The sequence below is a fragment of the Gekko japonicus genome, unplaced genomic scaffold (assembly GCF_001447785.1).
Source record: "Gekko japonicus isolate JY-2015 unplaced genomic scaffold, Gekko_japonicus_V1.1 scaffold1146, whole genome shotgun sequence".
NCBI lineage: Eukaryota > Metazoa > Chordata > Lepidosauria > Squamata > Gekkonidae > Gekko > Gekko japonicus.
This window is the reverse complement of record NW_015173707.1, coordinates 446,183-472,026: the sequence shown is the minus strand read 5'-3', so window position 1 is coordinate 472,026 and position 25,844 is coordinate 446,183. Positions and strand designations below refer to the sequence as shown.

Genomic DNA, 25,844 nt, shown 5'->3' with positions numbered 1-25,844 from the left:
CACAAACAAATTGCCTCTTCTAGAAGGTAAACTATCGGCCGTCCAAATGCGTCTATTTGCGCTTTCCAAAGTCTTCTCAAAGATGTTTAAAAATCAATTTAAGTTGAAGTCCTCCTCAAAATGTCGGGCGCAACTTCTCGATGGTATATTGGGATAGAGTAGGTCAGTTTGCCATTCTGCAGGTCCCGTCTGTTCGCTTACACTCACATCCGGTCCTGCAGCTTGAAGAGTCCGAGTTTCTTCCTGTTGGTTATTACCCTTCTAGGATGTCGTCTTCCTGTTCACCCCACTTGGAATACTTTGCTGGTTACACCAACCTACATCTTCCCGCGATACTGTTCGTCAGTTTCGTTTTCTCTGCTGCGCGCACATCTCGGTCCTCACCGCAGGAATGTTAAACAATATGCTTTTTTGCTATTTTATAGCCTTCAATCAACTATTTCTTTACCGGAATCAGAGTTCTGGGAATATTTATTCTTTATCCGCTCAACCGCTTAATTCAATTTATTTTTTATCACAGTTCAGGTAAGCGGGACGTTTATTGTTATCTACGCGATCAAAACGGGTTTCGCATTGCTTCTTTTCACTCACTGTTGTTGCCCATCTTCAAGAGGTCGGCTGATGGAGAATTTAAACCGGTACACCGGCTCGAACGGTCGCTGGAGAGTTGCTCGGCACTTGCCTTCTTCGCGGGAGGAGATCAAAGCCTGTTTCCGCTTCTTCCGAAGCGGAATCACGCCAACCTCACACTCTCTCTTAGGCGCTGCTGCCTGCTTGTCCCCCCCCTCTCGCTGGGGAGCGATGCGTTGGGCTGATAACTGCCCAAACTGTCAAAAGCGGCCGTCGCCCACTTCGCACAATCGCGAAAGTGCGTCAGTCCTCCATCTTAGCTCGACCGGAAGCCCCCAGTGAATTCCACATTTAATCACTCGCTGTGTAAAAAAGTATTTCCTTTTGTCCATCCTGCATCTATAACCCATCAGCTTCATTGGATGCCCTTGAGTTCTAGTATTTTGGGAGAGGAAGAAAAAGTTCTCTTTGTCAACTCTCTCCACGCCCTGCATAATTTTATAAATCTCAATCATGTCCCCCCTTAGTCGTCTCTTTTCTAAATTGAAAAGTCCCAGAATCTTCAGCCTTTCCCTATAGGGTTCCAACCCCTTAATCATCTTGGTTGCCCTCTTCTGTAATTTTTCCAGCTCTGCAGTATCTTTTTTGAGCTATAATAACTAGAACTGCACACAATATTTTAAATGAGGCCACACCATAGATCTATACAGGGGCATTATAATACTATTTTATTTTCAGTCTCTTTCCTAATTATCCTCACATAGAGTTTGCCTTTTTCACTGCTGTGGCACACTGGGCTGACACTTTCATTGAGCTATCTACTATGACCCCAAGATCTTTTTCACTCTCAGTCTCAGCAAGTCCAGATCCCATCAGCCTATAACTGAAGTTGGGATTTTTTTGTTCCAGTGTGCATCACCTTACACTTATTAACACTGCTACATACAAAGGAGGTTTGATGCACTAAATTGTGAACTTCAGTGCAGTAAAAAAAATGAAAATAAATACCTGAGTTTTAAGGGTCCTTTCAGTGTTCAGGTTCTTTTCATACTGCATTTTAATGCTGTTGACTTCCTCCTCTTTCTTTAGTTTATAGTCTGTTAAAAATATTAGGCAGTTTATGACATCAAATCAATTACACCTTGTATAAGTTCTCTGTTCCTCTACTCTCAAATATTTCACTGTAACATGTGAAGGGGACTAAACTAATTTGATTACACTATTACACTGTAATTTTGAGCACACCAATTTTCCCCTCTCCCTCTGATTGTTCCTCTCCCTTCAACTGCTTTCAGCAGTAAAATTTGACCTTGTCCCTAGATGGGCCCTTTTACCATCTTTGTGCTATGTACTCAACCATGAACTCTGCATTATTAGAGGGAACAAACTGTGGTCCCACAAGGAGTTATGGGGGGATTTGGAAATGCTAGTCCACCTCTAGGATTCTTTAGGCTGGGGTTCCCAACCTTTTTGAGCCTGTGATCACTTCTGGAATGCTGACACAGGGTGTTGGATACAGCCACAAAATGGCTGATGCAGGTGGTGGAAGTGGCTGCCATGGCTTACCTTCAGTTACATGGTGAAGCTCCTTGTGGTATGGTGGCAACTGCTGCCTAAGCAATGTTTTTAAAAATATGCACAGCCAATCAAATCTCCAATGGCCAGTCAAAAGCCTTGCTGGGAAAAAGCCCAACCTGAACCCACCCATTTTTTAAAAACATCTGACATGTCCCCACAGGCACCATGTTTTAGACCCCTCCTCTAAGCTATCTCTGGCTGATTTCTCCTTCCCCAGCCCTTTTGCTCTTTTAAGTAATACTCAGACGTTTTCCTCACAAATGGGTCTCCCTGGTCCTGCATTTGTATTCCTCCGCTGCATTTGCTTGTTTCTGCAGAGGTATTTGTAGTCTGAGGAGCAAAAATACAGTTTGTTCCCTCTTGTGGAACAGCAAGGGAATTCCCGGAAACAGGGAAATCTGATGCTGCGCCACAAGAGAGAACAAACTGCGTTTTGCACCTCGGACTGCAAATACCTCTGTGGAAAGTGAGGGAGCACAAACAAAATGATAGAGGGAGACAGAATTTCCCTCAGGAGGCAGTTCCAAAGTTTCAGTGCCATGACTGAGAAGGCCCTCAGGTTGCCACCCATCTAAGCCTCAGGTAGGTTCAGTCAGGTAGGTTCATATGGGAGTAGGCAGTCCTTCAAGTATGCTGGTCCCAAGCTGTATAGGGCTTTAACGGTCAATATCAGCATGTTAAATTGGGACAGGAAGCAAACCAATAGGCCAGTACAGATGGAACAAGATTGAAGCAGTATGGTTGCTATGTCCCACTGCAGTCAGTGTTCTGGTCACTGCATTCTTACCAGCTATAGCTTCTGAACAGTCGTCAAGGGCAGCCTTACATGCAGAGCACCACAGTAAATCTGTAAATCTATCTAGATGTTACCAGGGCATGCAACGCAGAGGCAAGATCTTTCCTGCTTGGGAATGGGTGCAGCTGACTCACCAGCTGAAGTTGGCTAAAGGCACCCCTGGCCACCACTGCTACCTATTTATCCAACAGGAGGCTTACATCCAGCAGCACCCCCAAGCTACATATCTGCTTGTTTAGGTGAGGTACACACCTATCCTGAACAGAAGACATCCCAGTTACTGGTTCATACCTTCCCCTCACCAGGAGCACCTCTGTTTCATCAGGATTAAGTTTCAGCTTATTAGCCCTCTTCCATCTTATTTTTCTGTTTTATTGTGTAAACTAACAAGCCCAATTTTACTGTGAAAACTCAGAAACCCCATAATGCAAAAGCTTTTAAAATGGAAAAAAATTTAAAGGGATATTATTTAACTATTTCTCTTAATCAGAATTTTGACTTGACAAAAAGAATAGGTACATTTAGATGTCATGAAAATCTGTAATTAAATTTGACATTTGCTGCTGCAACTATTCCAAATGAAATATGTTGTGGTTGCATGCTACCTATCACCTCCTCTACATCTTTCACAACCAGAGTGCAAGGTTCCCAAGTTCAGTAAGTATTTAAACAAATTCAAATTCCTCGTGATCTCTGAATGCAAGTGCCTGGGTGAACTGGAGCTTTTTTAGCCCCACCTCCCACCCCACCTCAGTGACTTTAAACTTTCAGTTAATTCCAGTTCAGAATTTTAGAGTATGGAAGGCAAGCGAAGTCCAATTCACACACAGAATTCAGACACTGCAGAGAACTTGAGTTTTTTCCAAGGCTTCTCATATCTGGAAGACTGGATCATACTCTGTGAACAAGGGGTGGACGGAAGAGCAAGGGGAGTGAACAGCCAACCAGGTTCATGTTCACCAACTTGTTGTGAATGCCACTATCACAACACACAATGACTCAAACTCTTAATTACTTTGTTTGCTTGCTTTTAACTCACAAGTTCTAACAGAACCAACAAAATCTTTAAAATGTCCCCTGAACTCAATCCTTTTTTCAGCCTTGGAGCATCAAACACTGCAAATAAAGTAATTCCTAAAAATATTCCATTTGCATCTGCAATGGAACTGCTGCTTTTATCTGGATGGAAAGGCGACACAGAAATGTTTTAAATAAATAAATGCTCTGAAAAATATGTAAAGGTAAAATATTTTAAAGGCTTCATTGTATTGGCTGAACTCATATTTAATAAATCCATCAAAACTGAAAACGTGACATACCTTCTTCTACTTTCTTAATCTTTTCTTTGAGTTCAGCATTTTCTTTGGTTAGGAATGCAACATCTTTAGTCAGTGCATTGTTTGTTTCTTCAAGCTAAACAAAAAAATAGGACAAAGTATTTGCATTAGACTTTGAAATATGGATCTGAAGCTTGAGTGCAAGATTTTGTACAATGTGTGTGTGCTCTATGCCTTTGAAGTACAGAACAAGGGGAAACATGATGTTATCTGTAACTGTTGTTCTTAAAGTGGACATCTGTGCATTCATGTTGATGGGCTCTGTGTCTGTGCACAGCCATAATTTGAAAACTTTTTCCCCAAAAGAGGACAACTGTACCTTCATGGAACTGTAGAAATAGACCCTTGAGTTAATCCACTCTCAGCCTAATAGTCTTTTATGAAAGCTTTATTAGAAACAGAGATTTAGATGTGCACAAGAGAGATCTCGTGTTCAGACTAAAGAACAGATCAAGGGTTAGGTACTGTATAGGCAATAGGTCAGTATCCCATAATGCAACGGTCATGCAGTGGGCATTCACCCTCTCACCCTCTTTCACTCCCCCCCCCTTTCATACTACACAGTACTACAAAAGTTTATTATCCAGCAACAGATGTTTCTCCAAGGATGAGAGGCTCCCAATGGCCAGACATCTTGGGGGCCGTTCTCATGGGAAAATTGTTACAAGCAAAGCTAATCTAACACCCGCAACCCATACACACAGATATATGACATTCACACCTACTCCTCCCATCCCTCGGAATTTATGGCAGAGAGGGCTAGAAAGGGATGAGACCAAATGGTCGTAATGGCCCAAAAGTGAAAGCACTTTAAAAGGGTTGTAACTGCACTGCCAAAAGTGAAAGCACTTTAAAAGGTCCCACATATTTCCAGCTGAAATTTGCAGTGCAGTTACAACCCTTTTAGGTTCTTGGATGACAAACAGACAGAGTCCCCTGGTTTCAAATCCCATTCCAGGGATCGGTTTGCATCAGCATACTTCTTGTAGTCCTTCTTAGCCTTGTTTAAAGTTTTTATCAACACGTCCCAGTTCTTTGTCACATTGGACCACCATAATTGACCATCCCCATCTGCAGGCTGGGTGAGATCCACCACTGAAAGGGAGACCCCTTCATAACCATACACTGCCTTAAACGGGCTCATTCCTATGGAACTATGGAGAGAATTATTGTACGAGTATTCTGCAAATGGTAACAATTGCACCCAGTCATTTTGTTGATGATTTATGTAACAACGTAGCACTTGCTCCAAAATTTGGTTGGTGCGTTCTTACTGGTCGTCAATTTCGGGGTGATAACTGCTACTCACCCCTCTTTCTATGCCCAATAGCTTCATGAGTTCTTTCCAGAACTTAGAAACGAACTGAGAACCTCTGTCTGAAATTATTTTGTGGGGCAAACTGTGCAATAGCACTACATGTTACAAGAATAGGACGGTTAATTGCTTGGCTGTGGGGATAGACTTGCACGGCACAAAGTGAGCTTGCTTAGAAAAGAAGTCCACTACCACCCACACCACAGTCTTCCCCCCACTCTCAGGAAAATCCGTTATAAAGTCCATTAAAATGACTGACCAAGGGCACCCTGGGGTTTCCAGCGGCTGGAGGTGCCACAGCACCTTCCCTCCACACCGTTTGCACATCAATCAGGTTTAGCACTTACTCACAAATTGGGAAATGTCCCGGCCACCAGAACTGCCTGTGGAGTAAGTGCAAGGTTTTTAGTTATCCGAAATGACTACAATGACTCTGCAACATCATCTCTCCCCGCAGGGCTTCTGGTACATAAATCTGCCCTCCCCTCATCCAAAGTCCGTTCTCCTGGTGCTGCCCCTCTGTTACAACAGCTTCCAGGTCTTAAGGAGAGAATGCGGCAGTAAGAAGTCTCTAGCCAGTCCGGATCCTCTTTGCTCCCTCTCGTTTTGCTGCGGGTGAGCACTGCCCCCCCTAACTGCGCTGGGGAAAACACAGTGTCTGTCACCTCATCCCTCTGGCTAGCATGCTGCGGCAAGCACGATAGGGCATCAGCGAGAAAGTTTGACTTGCCAGGCAGGTACTTAATTGTGAACTGGAACTTAGAAAAGAATTCTGCCCACCGAACCTGCTTCACATTTAATCTCCGAGTTGTTCAGAGAGCTTCTAGGTTCTTGTGGTGAGTCCATATCTCACGTCCTCCAGCCAGTGGCGCCAAGTGCTCAGAGCCAACTTAACCGCCGCTGCTTCCTTGTCCCAAACAGCCCAATTACATTCAGCCCCCGAGAACTTTTTCGACATGTACGCTAAGGGGGTGCAACCTCCCATCGGACCCCTTTTGTAAAATGGCGCCACCCATCGCAACATCAGAGGCGCTGAATTGTACAACGAACGGCTCATTCGTCAGGATGATGCAAAATGGGTTCGGACGTGAATAATGCTTTGAGCGCCTCAAACACATTTTGACATTCCATCGTCCATTGCAGTTTGCAAGAGCCTTTGGTGGCACCAGGGCTCTTCCTCTTAGTCTTCAACAAATCCGTTAGGGGCAATGACACCTGGGCAAAGTTTGGGATAAAGGCTCTATAAAAATCGGAAAATCCTAAGAAACTCTGCAGCTGCCGCCGTGTCTTCGGGGTTTCCCACCCCCGTACATCCTGAACCTTTTTAGGATCCATTCCCAGCCCCCGTTAAGTTATTCGGTAACCCAGAAAATCCATCTCAGTCTTATGAAACTCGCATTTGGACAGTTTGGTGTAGAGGTGATTGTCATACAAGGCAGTCAGCACCTTGCGCACTAACTTCACGTGTGAGTCCATATTTCGTGTGTACACAAGCATGTCGTCCAAGAACACTACCAGCCCTTTGAACAAATGCTTGTGAAGCGCCTCGTTTATTAGGTTCATAAAGACGCCAGGAGCGCCAGCCAAACCAAATGGCATCACTATGTATTCGAATTGCCCCAGTGGTGTGTTGAACGCAGTCTTATGTTCATCCCCGTCCCTAATGCGCACCCTGAAGTAAGCGTCCCGCAGATCCAGTTTGGTGAAAAACAGCCACTTTGATGCCTCAGCTAGCAAGTCCTTAATCAAGGGGAGGGAGTAGGCATTTGACATGGAGACAGCATTTAACCCTTGGTAATCTGTGCACAGTCTCAAACCCCCGTCTTTCTTTTTCCTGAACAAAACAGGGGCAGTGAACGACAACTTGGCAGGGTGGATAAAACCTCTTTCCAGGTTTTTGTCAATTAACCTCTTAAGTTCCTCCCGCTCGGAGGGATTCATGGCATACAGTTTCCCTTTCGGCATTTTGTGACTGGGGAGAATTGCTATAGTACAGTCAGTCTTTCTATGGGGTGGTAGCTCGTTCACCTCTTTCTCCTCTAAGACCCTCCTTAGGTCACGATATACAGGGGGTATGGCGTTCAGCTCTTCTCGCGCCAAACATACACGCTCCAACACACAGGGGCTGGTTCCTTTCCCCATTTGGCATACCACTGGTGCGCCTTATACCTGGGGTCTAAGAAAGTCAGTCTATGCTCCACTGCACGTATGGGTTGTGCACCCCCAACCAGGGTTTCCTCAACACCATCGGGAACTGAGCCGTGGGGTGCACTATAAAGTCTCGCAGTTCCCAATGCTCTCCCACCCCAGTGGCACGACTGCATGGTGGTTCCATCCATTTGGGAAAACACCACCAACTCGTCCTATTTCACTACTGCCACACCGAGTCCGGTTACTAACAAGGGGCTGATGAGATCACGAGAGCACCCCGAGTCTATGAGGGCACGCATTCGAATAGAGGTGCTGGTCTCGAGGTTTAATACAGTCACAGTAGCAAAAAACAAGGAAGAACTATTTATCACCGAATCTTCCACCGATGTTTGGCAGACCTGCTGGCTGACACCTTGCACAGCAGGTCCCTGTCGTTTTCCTGCACTTGAGGCTCGTCCCCATCGCTGGAGGAGGGGGTGCTGGAGGACACAAACTCGGCCGCTTGCAGTGCCCAGGGCAACGTCAGACTCTTCTCAGCCATCTTCCCCTTCTTGCCTCATCCCTTTCCTTTTTGCCACTCGCCCCGTGAACTCACCTCCTCACTACGACTCCAGGTGCATTCCGCTGCGAAGTGCCCTGGCTTCCCACACCTGAGGCAGAGCCCCTTATTGAGTCGGTGTTCCCGTTCACCGCCTCTTGGAACCCACGGCTTCCGGCCTCTTGCTCCACGCTGTGCGACGACTTCCCGAGTAGGAGCCTTCTGGTGAGATAGCTTCACCAAATTATAGCGGTTCTCAGCCTCGCACATTACTTGGATCCACCCTGCTAGGGTTAGTGGGTTATTTTGGGCCAGGGTCCTCTCCAGGATGATGGTGTTCAGCCCCACTCAGTAGAATTCAATGAGTACTTTTTCCGGCCAGCCTAGCAGCTTGGCCGTTGTCGCTTTGAGCTTGCCCGAGTACTCTTGCACCGATCGGGTCCCTTGGCAGATCCCACGCAAACGGGTGCAAGCCTTCTCAAGTTCAAGCGGGCCTTCGAACTGGTGGTGAAGGGATTGCATGAAAGCATCCACGTTCTTCAGCTCCAGGACAGCCACATTATACAGTCCCACAAACCAATCGGCTACCCTATCACGGAGCCGGGACCCCACATAATCCACTCACTGCTTGTCTGTATCGAGGTATGGCCCCATTCGCGCAGCATCTTCCTCACCTGGATGGCAAAAAAGGCTGACTTGGCTGGGGTCTCGTCAAAGGTAGCTTCTAGTGCGTCGTGAGATCGCTCACGCTCCTTAGCCCCACAGCGGGGTGCTGGACGAGGGACTTCTTCCTCTTCAGGTGAAGATTCAGCCACGTCCCTCTCCATTAATCCTTTCATCGCCTTCGGCAAGTTGTTGATCAGGAAACGGTAGCCGTTCTTCAGTTTCTTCAGGTCAGCACGGAGGGTGGCTAGAGTCTTGTCGGAGGAGGATTCCTCATCCCACTCCTCTCGCATATGTCCCAGCTCTGGGTTGTCTTGGAAGGCTCGAGACGCACGCCTGCGCTCCCTCTCACAATGTCCTCTCGCTCCTCGTAGCCCCGGGATGTCGCTTAGCCAAGCGGGATCGTCCCAGTGCTCGGAGTCTTGGAACAGCACTTGTTTCTTCGGCTTGGCTTCTCCGGACTTGTGTGTTTTCTTCTTCGCATCAGGTGTGGGCACTTCAGTTCCCGAACTGCTGCTGGCACCATTACCTTTGTCTTCGTCCCCATTCCCCATAGTGGTGGTAGGGGACTGGGTCGAAGAAATGGTAGTGTGAACAAACTGTCAGACCCTTGAGTTAATCCACTCTCAGCCTAATAGTCTTTCATGAAAGCTTTATTAGAAACAGAGATTTAGATGTGCACAAGAGAGATCTCGTGTTCAGATTAAAGAACAGATCAAGGGTTAGGTACTGTATAGGAAATAGGTCAGTATCCCATAATGCAACGGTCATGCAGTGGGCATTCACCCTCTCACCCTCTTTCACTCCCCCCCCTTCATACTACACAGCACTACAAAAGTTTATTATCCAGCAACAGATGTTTCTCCAAGGATGAGAGGCTCCCAATGGCCAGACATCTTGGGGGCCGTTCTCATGGGAAAATTGTTACAAGCAAAGCTAATCTAACACCCGCAACCCATACACACAGATATATGACATTCACACCTACTCCTCCCATCCCTTGGAATTTATGGCAGAGAGGGCTAGAAAGGGATGAGACCAAATGGTCGTCATGGTCCTAAAGTAAAAGTAAACTACAAAGGCTGAAACAAATGAAGGTACTAGTCAACATGACAATCAGCAGAGCCTGTTTCTGACACATAGAAGGAGGAGATGACAACTGCGATGTCCATCTATGATGTTTCAGCTTCTTCATCCTGGTTGGTCATTGGGATTGATCCTTCCTGAGGCACCTTAAAAGAGGGGAAGGGAAGGGGACTGTAAACTGCTCTGAGACTCCTTCAGGTAGTGAAGGGCAGGGTATAAATCCAATCTCTTCTTCTCTTCAGGCATAAAGCCTATTAGTATGATGCACAAAGACCAAAACGAGTAAATGGAAGTATGTGGTCAATACCTGTTTCTTCACTTGTCCCACAATTTTTAGATTTAAACTTCCAACCAGATGCAGCAGATGTTCCTATATTAGGCATACTCTGGGCTGACTATATAAGAATGCAAATTATAGGGAACCCCCCCCCCATCAACTGCTTTGTTCAATCAGCAAATGTTTTAAAACAACTATACCAATCTAGCAATCTGACCTTGGCAAGGGAGTTTTGACGTATGTATGGTACTCAACTGCAACTGTTTCTCCTATCATTTCATGGAATGGAGCAATCTTTATATGCATTTCTGTATGAACATTGAAACCATGTCCCTGTCTAAAATGTTCAGGGATTCGCCGGCTTGAAAAGAATCTATACAGACTATCAGAGCAACACTTTTATATCTGAATAATATTATGAAATACTACTAAATTATGCAAAATATAAAGTTGGCAACCATCACACTCACATTAGGATAAACTATCAAGACCCAGATCTGGGTTCCCCTGAGCCACTGCCCCTCTAACAGGCTAGCAGTGGTCAGACCTATGGGTCCCTGAAGATACATGCACATAAGAAACCAGTCCTTTTTTAAAAAGCACTAGAAAAGGTTTATTAGATAACAAAAAAGGAAAAGAATACCGTAAGGCAACACAGTCTGCTTTATTAAATAGTACAAAACAATAAAAACTAACTTGTCTGTCGAGCATATTGATACCTGATATTAAATGGCGCAGTCACAGAATTTCGGAGTCCAAAGGAGCAGAGGGCCAAGCGCTCCTCTATGATTCAGCATAGACACCTCAATCCAATAAAATCACCAAGTCAGCAGTCCCTTCCCTTAATCTCTAGCTCCATTATACTCTTTGGACTGCTGGTGTCAGGTGATGTTCCAAATCCAATCAGGGCCCATCTTCACAGGAATTCTCTGGAAGACTACATCATCACCCCTGCTCCCCCCCCCCACACCTTATGAACTAATTCCCGCATTCTTGGCTCCAGCCTTACCAGATATACAAGCCTGTGGACAAGACACCTGCAAAGCTGGGGTATGCCCACTAATATTCACATTAACACTTAGGAGGAAACAGGGTACTTTGCCTCACATAAACATATTACATCATTTAATTGTCACGGTAACTTACCCGGCTTACAATATTGTCTCTATCTGTAATTTCTTGTCTGTTTCGTGATGCTGCTTTCTTGCTCTCCTGAGTAAGTTCAAAACATTGTTCTTCAAGGAGAGCTCGGGCCAATTGCTCAGACTCAGCTTTTGTTTCAGCCAGATCCAGCTGGGCAGCAAGCGTTTCTCTACAACAACCAGTCAACACTTTTTTTCATACCATATTTATTTATTATTTATTTATTATTTATATTTTTATCCCGCCCTCCCCGTAGGCTCATATGACTTTCAGTGTTTTAAAAACTAAATATAACCTTATTGTGTCTTTTTAATTAACCAATTTTACAAAGAAAAACTTCTCTGATCTAGGAAACATACTATTAAACTTGAAAAGAGCCTGAAGTTATAAATGACAATGAGAAAGTGATTCTGCAGTTGTAACCCCATTTCTGATGTAAATTTTTTTTAAAAAATTATATATTTATACTAATTGTTTACTTTCAGAATGTAAACATGAACCCATATAAGGAAAGTATTTTAGAGTATGTTGCTGTGTTCTACTTGGAATGCATCCTCACATCATTGGATATTGTTGCAGTATGGGAATCATTTGCAACTGGATTGCTTTCTCCCCCCCCCCCACAGCTGCAAATGATTGCCGTAGTGCAACAACAGCGTATTAATATTAATTAATGTGTAGATATTGCTTTGGAATGCAGGAATGAAGATTTCATTTTCACACAGGCAGAACCTGTACCTCTATCTACCACATGTCACATTTTACCTATTTTTATGTTACATGTACAGGTGTGCACTCATCCTCTCAGTGTGTGTGTGTATAAAAAAACAAACATTAAACCCACAATAATTATGGAATACTGTTCTAAAGGCTAAAGAAGACAGCGCTATCTTTTCCAGCTTGTGGAACAGAAGCTATTTCTGTTGGAAATACTGTTGAGTCCATTTTCTTTACTGCCTATCACTGCAGTCTATATACTGAGCATCTCATATCTTGGTTTCTCACATCTGATACTATCTGTCTAACAGACTCATTTTAGACCATCAGTCTGATTCTTTTGGACAGGAATGCATAATATTAAAAAGCATTACACAATGTTTTGTCCTTGCTGATTTTTTGAGAATTTCCCCTAACTAATGGGAGGTAAAACAAAAAATCGTTTTTAATTTAATGACCTTAAAGTTGTTTTCCTTCTAAAAAATATGACACAAACTCAGTGTTCTGCAATTTAAGTGCTGCTACTTTCAAAGAGAGATAGAGTACATGTGAGATCAAAGCAAGTGACCAACTCCCAGTTAAATCAACCAGGCCTTAACATTTCTTAATTTTGTGAGGATCATGTTCATAAAATTTACTTACTTTTCATTTTGTAATTCCTGTATTTTTTTCTGAGTTTCTTTATTCCTTTCCTCAATTTCTTCTTTAAGTTCTTTAACCTGAGTTTTGTAAAGTGTCTGCAAATGAAACAGAGGGGGAAAGCTATCATACTGAACTTAAATGTAGATTTTGTGTTGGATCCATCCAGATTTTAGTCCCCTTTGATTATCAAAAAGGCTATGCTGGGGGTTGTGGAACAGGGAAACTGGGCAAGACTGAGCAAAAAGATGGCAGGATCCAGACCATTAATTGTTAGCAGACATGAGTTGACAAATATACTAAAAAATAGCATAGAACATTATATTTATACTTCTAAAAAAACAACACTTGTGCCTGGTGCAGGGGAAAGGGGAGAAGAAAAAAATAGGTAGTTAATAATAGCAATTGCATGGATAGTTATACCATTCAATTTCCCACTAAATATGGCCAGTGTGCAGTATTGTCCAACTGGATGTCCAGGTAATAATTGGCAGCAGAGGGTGGGGGAGCATTCGGATTGGAATGAAAACTGTGTTTCTGTAGTACACTGCATGAGAATAAAAAGGCCCTGATCCAGGATAAAACTAACTTAATATACCTTCACCTGGCTCAGATCCCCAAAGATTATGGCAGAGGGAACAACAACTGCAGCAACAGCAACCAAGCAGAAAGAGAAGGCAAGGAGGCAATCTGCAACAATGACATCAAGGTAAGTGGGTAGCCTCTGTCCCCTAAATAGCCAACATAATGCAGAGTCACTGCCTATCACACAGTACCTAGAGGAGTCTCCAGATGCAGCTGAACTCTTCAACTGTACCTGGACAACTTTGTGAAGAGGAAGGAAAAACAGGTTGCTTACCTGTAACTGATGATCTTCGAGTGGTCATCTGTGCAGTCACACCCATGGGATTATGCGCTTACGCTGATCCGTATCGGTGGTATGCAAAGCTCACAAAGGGATTTTCGCGCCTCTCCTTCAGGCATGCACGGGAACCCCACTGTGCATGCCCAAAGAGGAGGGGCACGGACATCCCGCCAGTTCCTTCTGACCGCTGTCATGTCAATAACCAGAGAAAAATACTGAAGCGACAGCAGTGGGGAAGGATGGGCGGGTGGTGTGACTGCACAGATGACCACTCGAAGATCATCAGTTACAGGTAAGCAACCTGTTTATCTTCTTCGTGGTCTCTGTGCATCACACCCATTGGAGATTGAAAAGCAGTGGCTCACCTGGAGGTGGAAGCTGTCACAAATCCAATGCTCTGCCGACAAAAGGACTAGACGACCAAGGTCCACTCTGTGGCATTCACGAACATCAACAGCGTAGTGCTTGACGAAGGTGTTCAGAGTAGACCATGTCGCAGCCCCAGAGATCGCCGACAGGGAAGCACCCTTCAAGAAGGCTGTAGAGGCAGCCATGGATCTTGTAGAGTGTGCTCGTACAGGCAAGAGCAACGAGCATTTAGCCAACTGGTAGCACAGCTTAATAGTCTTGACATTCCATTTGGAGAGACTTTGTGCTGAGATTTTAAGCCCTACGGAATGACTGGAGTAGGAGACAAATAGATGATTGCCCCTCCTACTCGGACATGTCCTATTTAGGTAAAAGAGCAGTGCCCTCTGAACATCTAGAGTGTGGAGGAGTCGCTGTTGTCCATCTTCTGGTTTAAGGAAGAAGTTAGGCAATAAGATCTCCGAGGCTAGGTGAAATTCGGAGACCACCTTAGGCAGAAAGGATATATCAGGGACCAGCTTCACACCGTCCGGCAGGAACACAAGGAAAGATGGGTCATGGCGTAGAGCCATGAATTCACCCACCCTCCTGGCCAAGGTGATGGCGACGAGAAAGGCAGTTTTCCATGCTGCATGCTTTAGCTCACAAGTCGTCATGGGCTCAAAGGGCCGCCCCATGAGATGGCGGAGCACCAGCGGTAGATTCCACAAGGGTACTGGTGAGCGGACTGGTGGATGGAGGAGACCCTTCATAAACCTCTTTGTGACCGGGTGAGAAAAAACGGAAAAACCGTCAAAGCCCGGGTGGTAGGCCGAAATAGCTGACAAATATTCCTTGATTGAGGAGTGCAAGAGCCAGACGTGGAGGATGACATTGCATACTGCAATAAGTGTGTCGGTATCGACGTGTTTTGACATCGGGAGCCTCCGATATCACCGATGCCGACAAAGTAGAAGGAGATGGAGAAGACTCAGCACCAGTGTTCCCTCTAAGCTGAGTTAGTGTGAGCTAGCTCAAAGTTCTTTAGCCTCCGGCTCAGACATTTTTGTCTTGGCTCTGGAAGGATGGCTCCAGAGCAAACTAATTTATGCAGCAGCCAAATCACCTGCTCACAACTTTAATGCCGGTAGCTCACAAAGTCGAATTTTTGCTCACAGGACTCCACAGCTTAGAGGGAACATTGCTTAGCACCCATTTGGTGACTTAGGAGCTCTACCGTCTCGATGCTGGAGTAAGGGCGCTCCACTTGTTGGATGGGGGAATCCAATAGTTAGATGGTCGGCATCGGTGGAGGGTTGGGCCTCTGATATCGATACTGCCGTTGGAGCGGGAGGCACTTTAGGGGCATCACCCAGTGCAGGCACCGCTTCCTTCCCCTTCTTCGCCGCCTTAAGGGACTTTGAAGTGCCCTTCCTTGCGGACTTGGGATCCTTACTTGCCTTGGCCTTCTTTTTGATTGGCATGGAAGCGGAAGATTGCATCTTCGATGCCAGGAGCTTTGGTGTCAGGCGGTCGGCATCGGAGGCAGGTGTCGATGCCGGAGCTGTCGATGTTGATGGTATCTCCTCCATCGCTGAGGTAGGAGTAAGGGCCGATTCAAGCAGCGCTATTTTAAGGCGCGTAGCTCGGTTTTTCTGTGTTTGATTAGAAAAATGAGCAGTGACGACAGGACTCTGGCAGGTGAGACTCTCCGAGACAAAAAATGCACAGGGTATGACGGCCAGGAGGAGCAAGTTTGCTGCCGCAACCCTTGCACCTATTGAAAAAAACCCACTTTTTCTCCATAAAAGGAAGCAAAGAAGAGGGGATGTTCAAGGGGGGGGGATAGCCCGAAGGCCTGAGGTAATCGGTAGACTCCCCCTCAACAGAAATAAATGGTTTTGGGTTTTTTTTGAAGAACAAACAAAAAGAGAAAAGACAAGAAAATTAAAATAAGGAAATAATTCCTAAGAGCTGAGGCGAACAGCCAAAAGCGAACCGATCTGACCGACGAAAAATAGGTCTACTCAACGCGGCAGTAAGCAAGGAACTGGCGGGATGTCTGCACCCACCCCTCTGGGCATGCGCGGTGGGGTTCCTGCGCATGCCTGAGGGACTGGGTGTGAAAATCCATTAAAAGAGCTTGCTACAGCACCGATCGATCCAGTGCGTGCGCACTCGATCCCATGGGTGAGCACAGAGACCACGTCGAAGATCATGCAACTACAATGATGACTCAGTCAGTATAAGATTATCAGACAATGATTTCTCAACAGAAAAGGGATCTCCAATAACTTATTACTGTAGCAATAACCCAAAAGACCTGTACACAGAGAAAGCAAAGCAATGACACATTCCCCAGCCCCAAGACATTGTGTGCCCAATGCAACTGAGGCTGGATCTATATTGGCCTTACACACTGACAAGACTTCAAGGATCCATTTGTTTCAGAAGGTACAGGAATTATTCTGAGGGTTATCATAAATATGTGTTCACTTTGCTGTGAGCCTAGAATCACTAAGACCAGAAGAATGGGTGAACTGGATTTCTGGGCACTATTTATATAGGGATGAAGTCATCTACCCTTGTATTAATAGTATGTTCCCAGAAATCCAGTTCACCCATTCTTTCTTATGTTAGTGATCCGTCCATTCCTTAATTTCTCTGCTATCCTTTTCATCTTCTTCCTCCAGGGACCTGCCACCAGAAGGGTGACAGAGAGAAGGGCCTGCCACCAGATACTTCAATATGGTACAGAAGGCTTCTTCTGGCAGGCTCTCTCTTACAGCAAGTTGTTTCATCTACAAGCTACTGATGACCAGCAGGCATGACCACCATCAGGATCACACACTCCCAACAATGAAGAGTTACAAGGAGCAAGTAGGCAGACATGGAAACTATTATCATCTTTTTTGTTCAGCTGTAATGGGACAGTTTTAGCAAGACAGGCTTTCAATGGAAACCAACACAAAGATGCAAACATTGATTTGAGGGGATAGTGGTGCACTGACTGCTGTCCTGCCATGAAGGTTATCAGGGATATGATCTTCCTGGAACGAACATGCATTGAGTTGGCTTTGAAGTCAGACAAATAAGGCTGCCTTCTTTTAAAGGTGCACTGGTATCAAGCAGGGACAATACACAGGAGATGAGCTCTCCATTAAACCTGTATGGGGTCCTTCCTAATGGATCTCAAGAGTTTCAAGAACATGAGCCAATTCACATGGCACTTGCTAATGGCCACACTACTGGTTATTTATGGGCAGTATGACAGGCTTCTGTCCCAGGTCTTTCTTCCTCCCCTAAATTACCTAGCAGATGGACTGGATCAGATTTCTGCTGGGAATTGTGACTGTTAACATCACAATTCTAAATATAACAGAAGCTGTAGTTAATCAAGTGGTGGCTTAGATGTACCCAGCTTAGTGTGCATGCCACATTCTCCTACCTCTTCTCGCCTTTCTCCCTCCTGAGGAGGGTATAAAGAACTACTTATTGAAATACCAAAAATAAAATACTCTTAGATTTATCCAATATTTTCATAAGAAGAAGAGATTGGATTTATACCTAGCCTTTGACTATGCAAAGGAGTCTCAGAGTGGCTTACAAACTCCTTTCCCTTACAAACTCTATAATTTTAAAAATGGTTTGTGTTATATACAAGCTGCTTACAGAAAAATACTGCTCAGCTTCTAGTTGATCTTGTAGTTCACGCATCTGACCTTCATTCCCCCTATATTGCCTTTGAGAGAAATAAATAAAATTAGTAAGAGTATTTATTTGAAACGAAATTACATCACACACAATCCTCTTCTTCACAGTAAACCTCTGAATATCAAAACTAGGAGACTACAGCATGGAAAGGCCTCTCTGCCCTTTTTATTGGCCCTCTAGTGCAGCTGGTTAGCCCAAATGGGAAACTGGGTACTGTAGCAGATGGAGACCCGAAGGAGCATGGCAATTCTTATGGTCTTATGTTTGCCCCATTTCTCTCGCTTTCCACCCTTTTGTCCCTACACTCTTCCCCCATCTCTGATTTCAGACACAGTCTTCAAATGTCCTAATATCAGCTTAAATAAGCTTTTAATACTGGCACATTTAACAGTGAATCTTCACATATCAGGTAATCAAGCTGACAAAGTATTTGAGCACAAGGTGTAAAACTACGCTTGATGTGTTTAGTTGATTGCAGTCTACTTAAAAAAACCTCCTGGCAACAATAAACATTAAATAAACTATTAAATAGCTATTATAGTTAAATAGCTATTTAACTGCTTCAACTTCCACCTTTTTCCTTTGTAAAACCACCAACATTTCACTCCATGCCAGGACAAATTTCTGGGTACCCAGGAGTTAAAAACAGCCTAGGGGGTGCTGATTTTTGGCAGGCAAAGGGCAGAAGAGAATGAATTAGACAGCTCCCTCCTCCTCCTTGTGGCAGTCTGCCTGTTTAAATTAGAGCTCCCATGGCTGCACACAACACAACATGCAGCTCTGAAGTTCTAACTTAACATGCTTTCTATAAAAATGGAAGTTAATGGAAGTCTCAAACTGGAACTGTTTTATTCCCACAAAAAAAAAAAAACTTGAAAGCAAGAAGTGGTTCTTGCCTCCAGCAACAAATCTTCAGGGAAAGACTAACTTTGTAGCACTAAAGAGGTGCCAGCTTCTCCTGAACCACCCTGCCCACTAAATCAGAGTACATAAGAATGAGGCTTCAGAGTGATTACTGAACATATTACTGAACATAAATATTCATATACTGAAATAAATGGGGGGGGGACCAATTAGTCTTTGTGGCTGGCATGTTAAATGATACCGTTGGTTTTTAAATTGCTTCATTACTTACTTAGCCAGCTGAGCCAACTCAAATTCAGCTAATCTCTTTGCTTCTAACAATGTGTTGATCTCCTGTTTTAGCTGCTTCTCAGAACCTTTCAAGTTGTCTGCTTCTATAGCATGCATCTTCAGTTCATTCTGTGTCATCACTCTCTTATTTATTTCATTTTCAAGCTGAAGTGAAAGATTTTTAACCTAACAGTATTTTAGGGGGAAAACAGGTTTTTAGACTTCAAAAATAGCAATAATAGTTAATACACAATACCACCATTTCCATATTAGGCTATGCAACAGCATACTTTCCAGAAAACAGTGGCCAGGATCCAAGGAGTTATTTATACTTCGGGAGAGTGTTGACTTTGAGTAGTGGGAAATGTCTATGCCTACCCTTAACTTTTGAAAGTCTTTCCCATTTCAAAAGCCATTTACTGTCTAGTACAGGTTTTCCGGTTGTTGTTCTAAAAAAAATCCATACCCCCAAGCCCTTCTCAGCATGCAGAGCTAGTTGTGCTGTTACATGTTTTTATGTGGAGCAGAATACATGTCAACATGTAGACATCCCTTACCAAGCAACCCATTTTCCCCAGTTCTTATGTTTGATTTTCCCACCCCGTGCAGTTTCTCACAATGCAGCAAAAAGGACCCCAGAGGTTTGATGACAGGGCTATTTCGTCTTCAGTTTCAATAATTTTGTATTGTGCATATATAGCAACTACAAATCAAATTGCAGGAATAAGGGAAACCATCAGGAAGCATTTTAGGTTGCCAAATTAAATTTATACCCCACCAGCACACAAAATAGACACCCTGATTTGGTTAAGCTCAAAAGGTGGAGTTTTCTTCAGCTTAAAGAAATGTCAACTTCTCTTTAACAATCAATTTGGAATAGAAAGTAAACAAAGTTACCTCATCTTCTAGCCTTTCTTTTTGCTCACAAAGGTGTTCCAACTTCTGGTGAGATTGTTTCAGATCAAAGTCAAGCATGGAACACTGTTTTTCAATTTGAACAATTCGATTTTCTGCTCTCTCTCTTGCTGCTCTTTCGTCTTTTACCTTTTTTTCTATTTCTAAATAAGAACAAAAGTCAGCACATCTTTTAAAATTGCAATTTCAGTACATTATTCTCTGCATATTATTTGGCACAGAGCATTCAAGTTCTTAGTTCTACTTGTAGAGATAAATGTTCTGTTATCTAAAAGCTTTTGACCATGTAGTTAGAAACAGAATACTGAGTATTGTACAGCCACAGAATGAACCAAAATTTACCAAGAACACACACAAACTATATATTTCATGCAATGCTGACCCAGAACAATACCCATACTGAGGTAATAAGCATCTAATTGCTAGAACATAGCCTGGCAAAGTCTCCTCCATCAGCAGTGTGCCCCTCTAACTTATCAAGAAGTGAACAATAAAATGATTGTTATTGATGCTATTGTATTTCACTGTTTTGTAAACCAGCGTGGGGACTTTTCGTTGAAAGGCAGTATATAAACTAACATAGCAGTGAACAAGTATTTCATTAACTCAGCAGCTATTATGGACAATCTGTGGGAAGTGGCCAAATATTTGACCAATGAGTGCACCACACTGAGGAAATGGATGCTACTTAACAGAATATCCATTGATACATAAGAACATAAGAGAAGCCAATGTTGGATCAAGCCAATGGCCCATCTACTCCAACACTCTGTCACACAGTGGCCAAAAATACCAGGTGCCATCAGGAGGTCCAGCAGTGGGGCCAGGACACTAGAAACCTTCCCACTGTTCCCCCCCCCCCAAAGCACCAAGAATACAGTGCATCACCTGCCCCAGCCTGAGAGTTCCTATCTATACCTTGTGGCTAATAGCCACTGATGGACTTCTGCTTCATATGCTTATCTAATTCCCTCTTGAAGCTGTCCATGCTTGTAGCCACCACCACCTCCTGTGGCAGTGAATTCCATGTGTTAATCATTCTTTGGGTGAAGAAGTACTTCTTTTTATCTGTTCTAACCCAACTGCTCAGCAATTTCATTGAGTGCCCACGAGTTCTTGTATTGTGAGAAATGGAAGAAAGTACTTCTTTCTCAACCTGCTCTATCCCATGCATAATCTTATAAAACTCAATCATGTCACACCTAATTTAATACTAAATTTTATACTAATTTAATAGCATTGTTTCACATTCAGAGGTTTTAAGTGGATTCTAAGAAGTGAAGCATCAGGGATTCTAAATGAACTTGCTTCAGCTGCAGGAAGAGGGATCCATCTCCCAATGCAGCTTGTTCCACCTCCACTAAAGTACTTGATGGTTGAAGAACCTAAAGAACAGTGTGGGATGAAAGCATGGACATTTCAGCAAGAAGAAGGCAATCACACACACTCATAAAAAGAATAACTGCTCATGCCTATAGATATGTGAAGAGTTCTATCAGTTCCTTCTTCTTGTTGTGATACCTCATAACTCCACAACCCTCAGAGCAATTTGTATGGGGGGGAGACCACGGGTGATTAGAAATTATTTTTATTTTACAAAAGTCTTATCCAATAAAGCTAGTATGTTATGTTTTTATTGTATTTTTAAAAAGGAAACTCTTAAATAAAAGAGGAAAGTCTAAAGTCCCTTGCAGAAGCTTTCTGCATTAGGAAGTAGTTTTACAGTTCAGTACTTTTACTGATTCCATAGGCTCTTGTTCTGTTTTGTTTAAAAAAACAGCTAACAAATGACTCATTTATCAAAAAGGATATATTCCAAGGAAAAAGGGAACAATTTTTGCCTTCTGTACACTGACATTCAGCAACATTTAACTAGCATTCCTTCTGTGAAACTAAGCAACTGACATACAAGCTATTATGGAAATGAAAATACTTATATATAAATACTAACAGCATTTTACCCATGAACTCAAATATGCAAGTACCTACCACACATTGCAACTGACTTGGCCTCTTCTATTGACTGATGTTTGTCAGTCAGCCGAGCTTTATCTATGTTATGCTCATTTATTTCTTGATCTAAACGCTGTTGCAACATTTTGAGTTTGTAGTTTAGATCAATTTCTAAATTATTCTTTTCCTGTAAGGTAATTTGACAAATCAAAGTTAAATTAAAATAATCACATATTAAAACTTACAAATGTTTGAGTTCCATTACACTATTAAAGGGCTTTTGTCCCATTCCCCCCCCCCCAAGTTTTCTTAATGTAACATATTGGTTTATGATAAAGGCTATACCATTTTAATCATTTATTATGCTTGGGTAAAATAATTTTAGTAAAGCCAAACATGCATACACTTAAACAATCACATCCATTACACATAATCTGCAAACGTTCACAAAGAATGCAAGATGCATTAAATTCTTTAGAGCCTTCCCCTACTCCAGGGGTGGCCAAACTGTGGCTCAGGAGCCACATGCGTTTTTTTCACACATATTGTGTGGCTCCTGGAAGGGCAGCTGGGGAAGCATACATTTTCTCCCTCCCTCCTTCTCATTTGCTTTCTTTGTTTCTCTCTCTCTTTCTTTCCACCTCTGTCTTTTTCTCAGACAAATAAATATCATTATCAATATCTGTTTTTACCCCTTTTGTTTTTATTTTGGCAGTCTCATTTAATGTTAATAAAAGAGCAAATTTGCATATTTTTAAATAAAAATGTGCTTGTAATATTTGTTCATGTTTTGCGGCTCTCAAACATCTGACATTTATTCTATGTGGCTCTTACGCTGAGCAAGTTTGGTCACCTCTGCCCTACTCTAATTTCTTGTTATCTACCTCTAGCTGGTATTTGCACTCTAATTCTACAATTTTTCACCATCCAAAATCTCTAGCTTTATTATCCCCCCACACCCATTCTTCCTTCTACCCCCTATTCCTGGAAATCCTGCCCATAACACTGATAACACTCTTCATTCATTAAATCTCTTCCAAAATACAAATTTTTCATTGAAGACTTTTTCTTAATCCCTGGGTCATCATACCAAATCAAAACCTAAATCCCCCTATTATTTCTGCCATACAAAAACCTTCCTTCTTTTGTTGGCTCCATCCACAGTTAAGATTTAAATATAAAATTCTTAAGGTACCAGTCCAAGGCTCAACAAATTGCAGGTGTCAGGCTGCCATGGCCCCTAGAAATTTCATTGTTGTGCCTAGTAGTTTCAGCAATACAAAGAGTTAGATCCAACCAGTTTACCATTGGTGAAAAGGGAGGAAGGGGTCCCTCCCCTTTGACCACCAAAAATGCTATGTCTGGGATCACAGAACCTGCATGGGGGCTGTAATAAGAAGAGAAATTGGCCTAGATTAAGTGAAATCTGATATACCCCAAAACTTATGTATCATTACAAATCAGAAATTCAGAATGTCTTGTTGTAGGACTCAAAAACGCATGAACTTCTTGTCATTGTTTATTTATACATAAACTTACAATTACACCATTCAGTGATGGTGGATGAATTCATTATTTAACTGGTTGCTTTCTTTAGTTGCTCCAATATTCAATTAAATTGAGCTTTTAAAAGTAATACTGGAATTATATGAAATTTTTGCAAATTTAGGCTAGTATTACAGATTAGCTTTTTGTTGGGATGATGAGAACCAGGGTTATTCCTATATTTATTTATATACATCAACATTTCTGTGATAGGTTTAATAAGATTTTGAGAAACTGTGATGAGGCTTTAATTAGGTTTTATGGGGGAAATAATTAGAAAATGCATAACTAAAATACAGAATCCTAAAAGCTGAAAATGGAGTCTGCTTCCTAAATTTCTGGACTGTCTCCTAGAACCAAAGACATTTTTAAGGCTTGTAAACATGAAGCTGCCATACTGCATCAGACCATCGGTCCACCAAGGTCAGTACTGTATTCAGAGTGGTAGTGGTTCTCTAGGATGTCAGGCAGAGGTCTTTCACATCACCTCATACCTGATCTTTTTACCTGGAAATGCCAGGGACCTCCTGCACACAAAGCAGACATTCTTTCATTGAATCATAGCCCATCCCCTTGTAGTAACCCACCTTTTTATAATACTATATAAAATACTGACTGTATGTTTAAACATCTAATTAAGAAATGCTTTCATTATTGCAGTATTTATACAACTGTATAAAAAGCAGAAACAAATTATTTGTGTCAGTGTATTTCACTGATTTCTACTGATCTTTTATCAACATAAATTCAATTATTTTGACATAATCAACTATGACTTAGTCTGAAAAAAACAGGTTGCTTACCTGTGACTGAGGATCTTCGAGTGGTCATCTGTGCATTCACACCTCTGGGATATAGTGCGCCTGCGCCAACCCCGATCGGTATAATAAAAAGCAAAAGGAATTTTCGCGCCCGCTCCGCGGTCATGTGCCAGGCTCCACTGTGCATGACCAAGGGAGGGGCACGACAATCCAACCAGTTCCTTCTGACCGCTGCAGTCAGTCTCCAAAGAAAACAAGGAAGGACCAAAAGCAGAAGGGAAGGAGGGCGGGTGGTGTGAATGCACAGATGACCACTCGAAGATCCTCAGTTACAGGTAAGCAACCTGTTTATCTTCTTCATGTGCATCACACCTCTGGGAGACTGAAAAGCAATGCCCACCTACCTGGAGGAGGGAGCTGAGGTCCAAAATCTGCACCGCCTGCAACACCGCTCATCCCACAATTGAATGCTGATGAAGACGAACATCAAGGGCATAATGCCCCACAAACGTGTGAGCCGTGGCCCAAGTAGCTGCGTTGCAGATATCTTCCAACTATGCACCTCGCAGGAAGGCTGTGAATGCTGCCAATGCCCGGGTAGAGTGTGCCCGTAGTGGACCCAGGAGCAACTTCTTGGCTAGCATATAGCACAACTTAATAGTCTCCATAATCCACTTGGATAGACATTGGGACGACAGCTTCTTCCCTTGAGAGGGTAAAGCATAAAAGACAAACAAGGCCGGAGATTTCCGAAAAGGCCGTGTTTGATTTAGGTAAAAGAGTAATGCTCTTTTGACATCCAATGAATGAAAGTGATGTTCTTCCTGGAAGCACAATGTCTGCTTGCAGGTGAAACTCATAAAAGAGACATCTGGAGCCAACGTGACCCCATTAGGACGGAAGCGCAAATAAGGAGGGTCACAGTGGAGTGCCGATAACTTGCCCATCCTCCTGGTGGAGGTAACCGCGACTAAAAAGGCTGTTTTCCATGATAAAAACTGTAGACCATAAGTAGCCATCAGTTCAAATGGGTTGTCCATGAGCCTTGCAAGCACCATGGGTAGATCCCACGCTGGCGTGGGTCCACATGATGGGGGAAAGAGGTGGGTCAGACCTTTAAGAAACTTCTTGGTCTGGGGGTGGGAGAAGACAGAGTAACCATCAATCATCAGGTGATTGGCCGAAATTGTGACTAAATAGACCTTCAGTGAGGCACAACTGAGTCCTAGGTCTAAATGGGACAATAAAAACCCAAAGATTGCCATCAGGTCAGATGGTGGCGGCGGCAATCCCAACAAGGTAAGGTAAGACAAGAATTTCTTCCACTTCCCAGCGTAAGAAACTCGGGTAGATGGTCTGTGACAATTCAATAGGAATTGTCTCTGATCAGTCAAAAAGGATCCTCCAGATCGTGAGCTTGAGATGCTTCACATCGTGATGCAGAATCTGACCTTTCTTCACAAGAAGGTCTGCAGCTGGAGGAAGGTGAACGAAGGAGCCTTTGGATAGGTGGAGCAGAGTGGAGAACCAATGTTGCTGGGGCCACCACAATGTCACTAAGAGACAGTGTGGTTTTTCCTGCATTAACTTGACTAGTACCCTGGGTATTAGAGGAATCGGTGGAAAGATGAACACATGGAGACGTGACCACGGGACTAGGAGGCCGTCTCCCATTGATAGGAGATCTATCCCCGCTCTGGAGCAGAACAGACAACATTTTCTGTTGCCACGTGTTGCAAACACGTCCACCTCTGGATGGCCCCAAAGGCGAAAGATTGGGTGAAGATAAATCCAATTGA

General features: G+C 43.3%; 1 protein-coding gene across 3 annotated transcripts in view; it reads right to left on the bottom strand.

The window, feature by feature from the left end:
• ROCK1 (Rho associated coiled-coil containing protein kinase 1) overlaps positions 1-25,844 on the bottom strand; it is a 174,688-nt gene that overhangs the window by 49,046 nt on the left and 99,798 nt on the right. For all 3 annotated transcript variants that reach the window (XM_015423306.1, XM_015423304.1, XM_015423305.1), the window contains 8 exons: positions 21,776-21,926; positions 19,769-19,929; positions 18,873-19,057; positions 17,696-17,765; positions 12,814-12,908; positions 11,458-11,623; positions 4,264-4,357; positions 1,579-1,667 (listed from right to left, as the gene is read on the bottom strand). In XM_015423306.1, the coding sequence (XP_015278792.1) occupies positions 1,579-1,667; positions 4,264-4,357; positions 11,458-11,623; positions 12,814-12,908; positions 17,696-17,765; positions 18,873-19,057; positions 19,769-19,929; positions 21,776-21,926 (1,011 nt within the window). The remainder of the gene's footprint in view (positions 1-1,578; positions 1,668-4,263; positions 4,358-11,457; positions 11,624-12,813; positions 12,909-17,695; positions 17,766-18,872; positions 19,058-19,768; positions 19,930-21,775; positions 21,927-25,844) is intronic.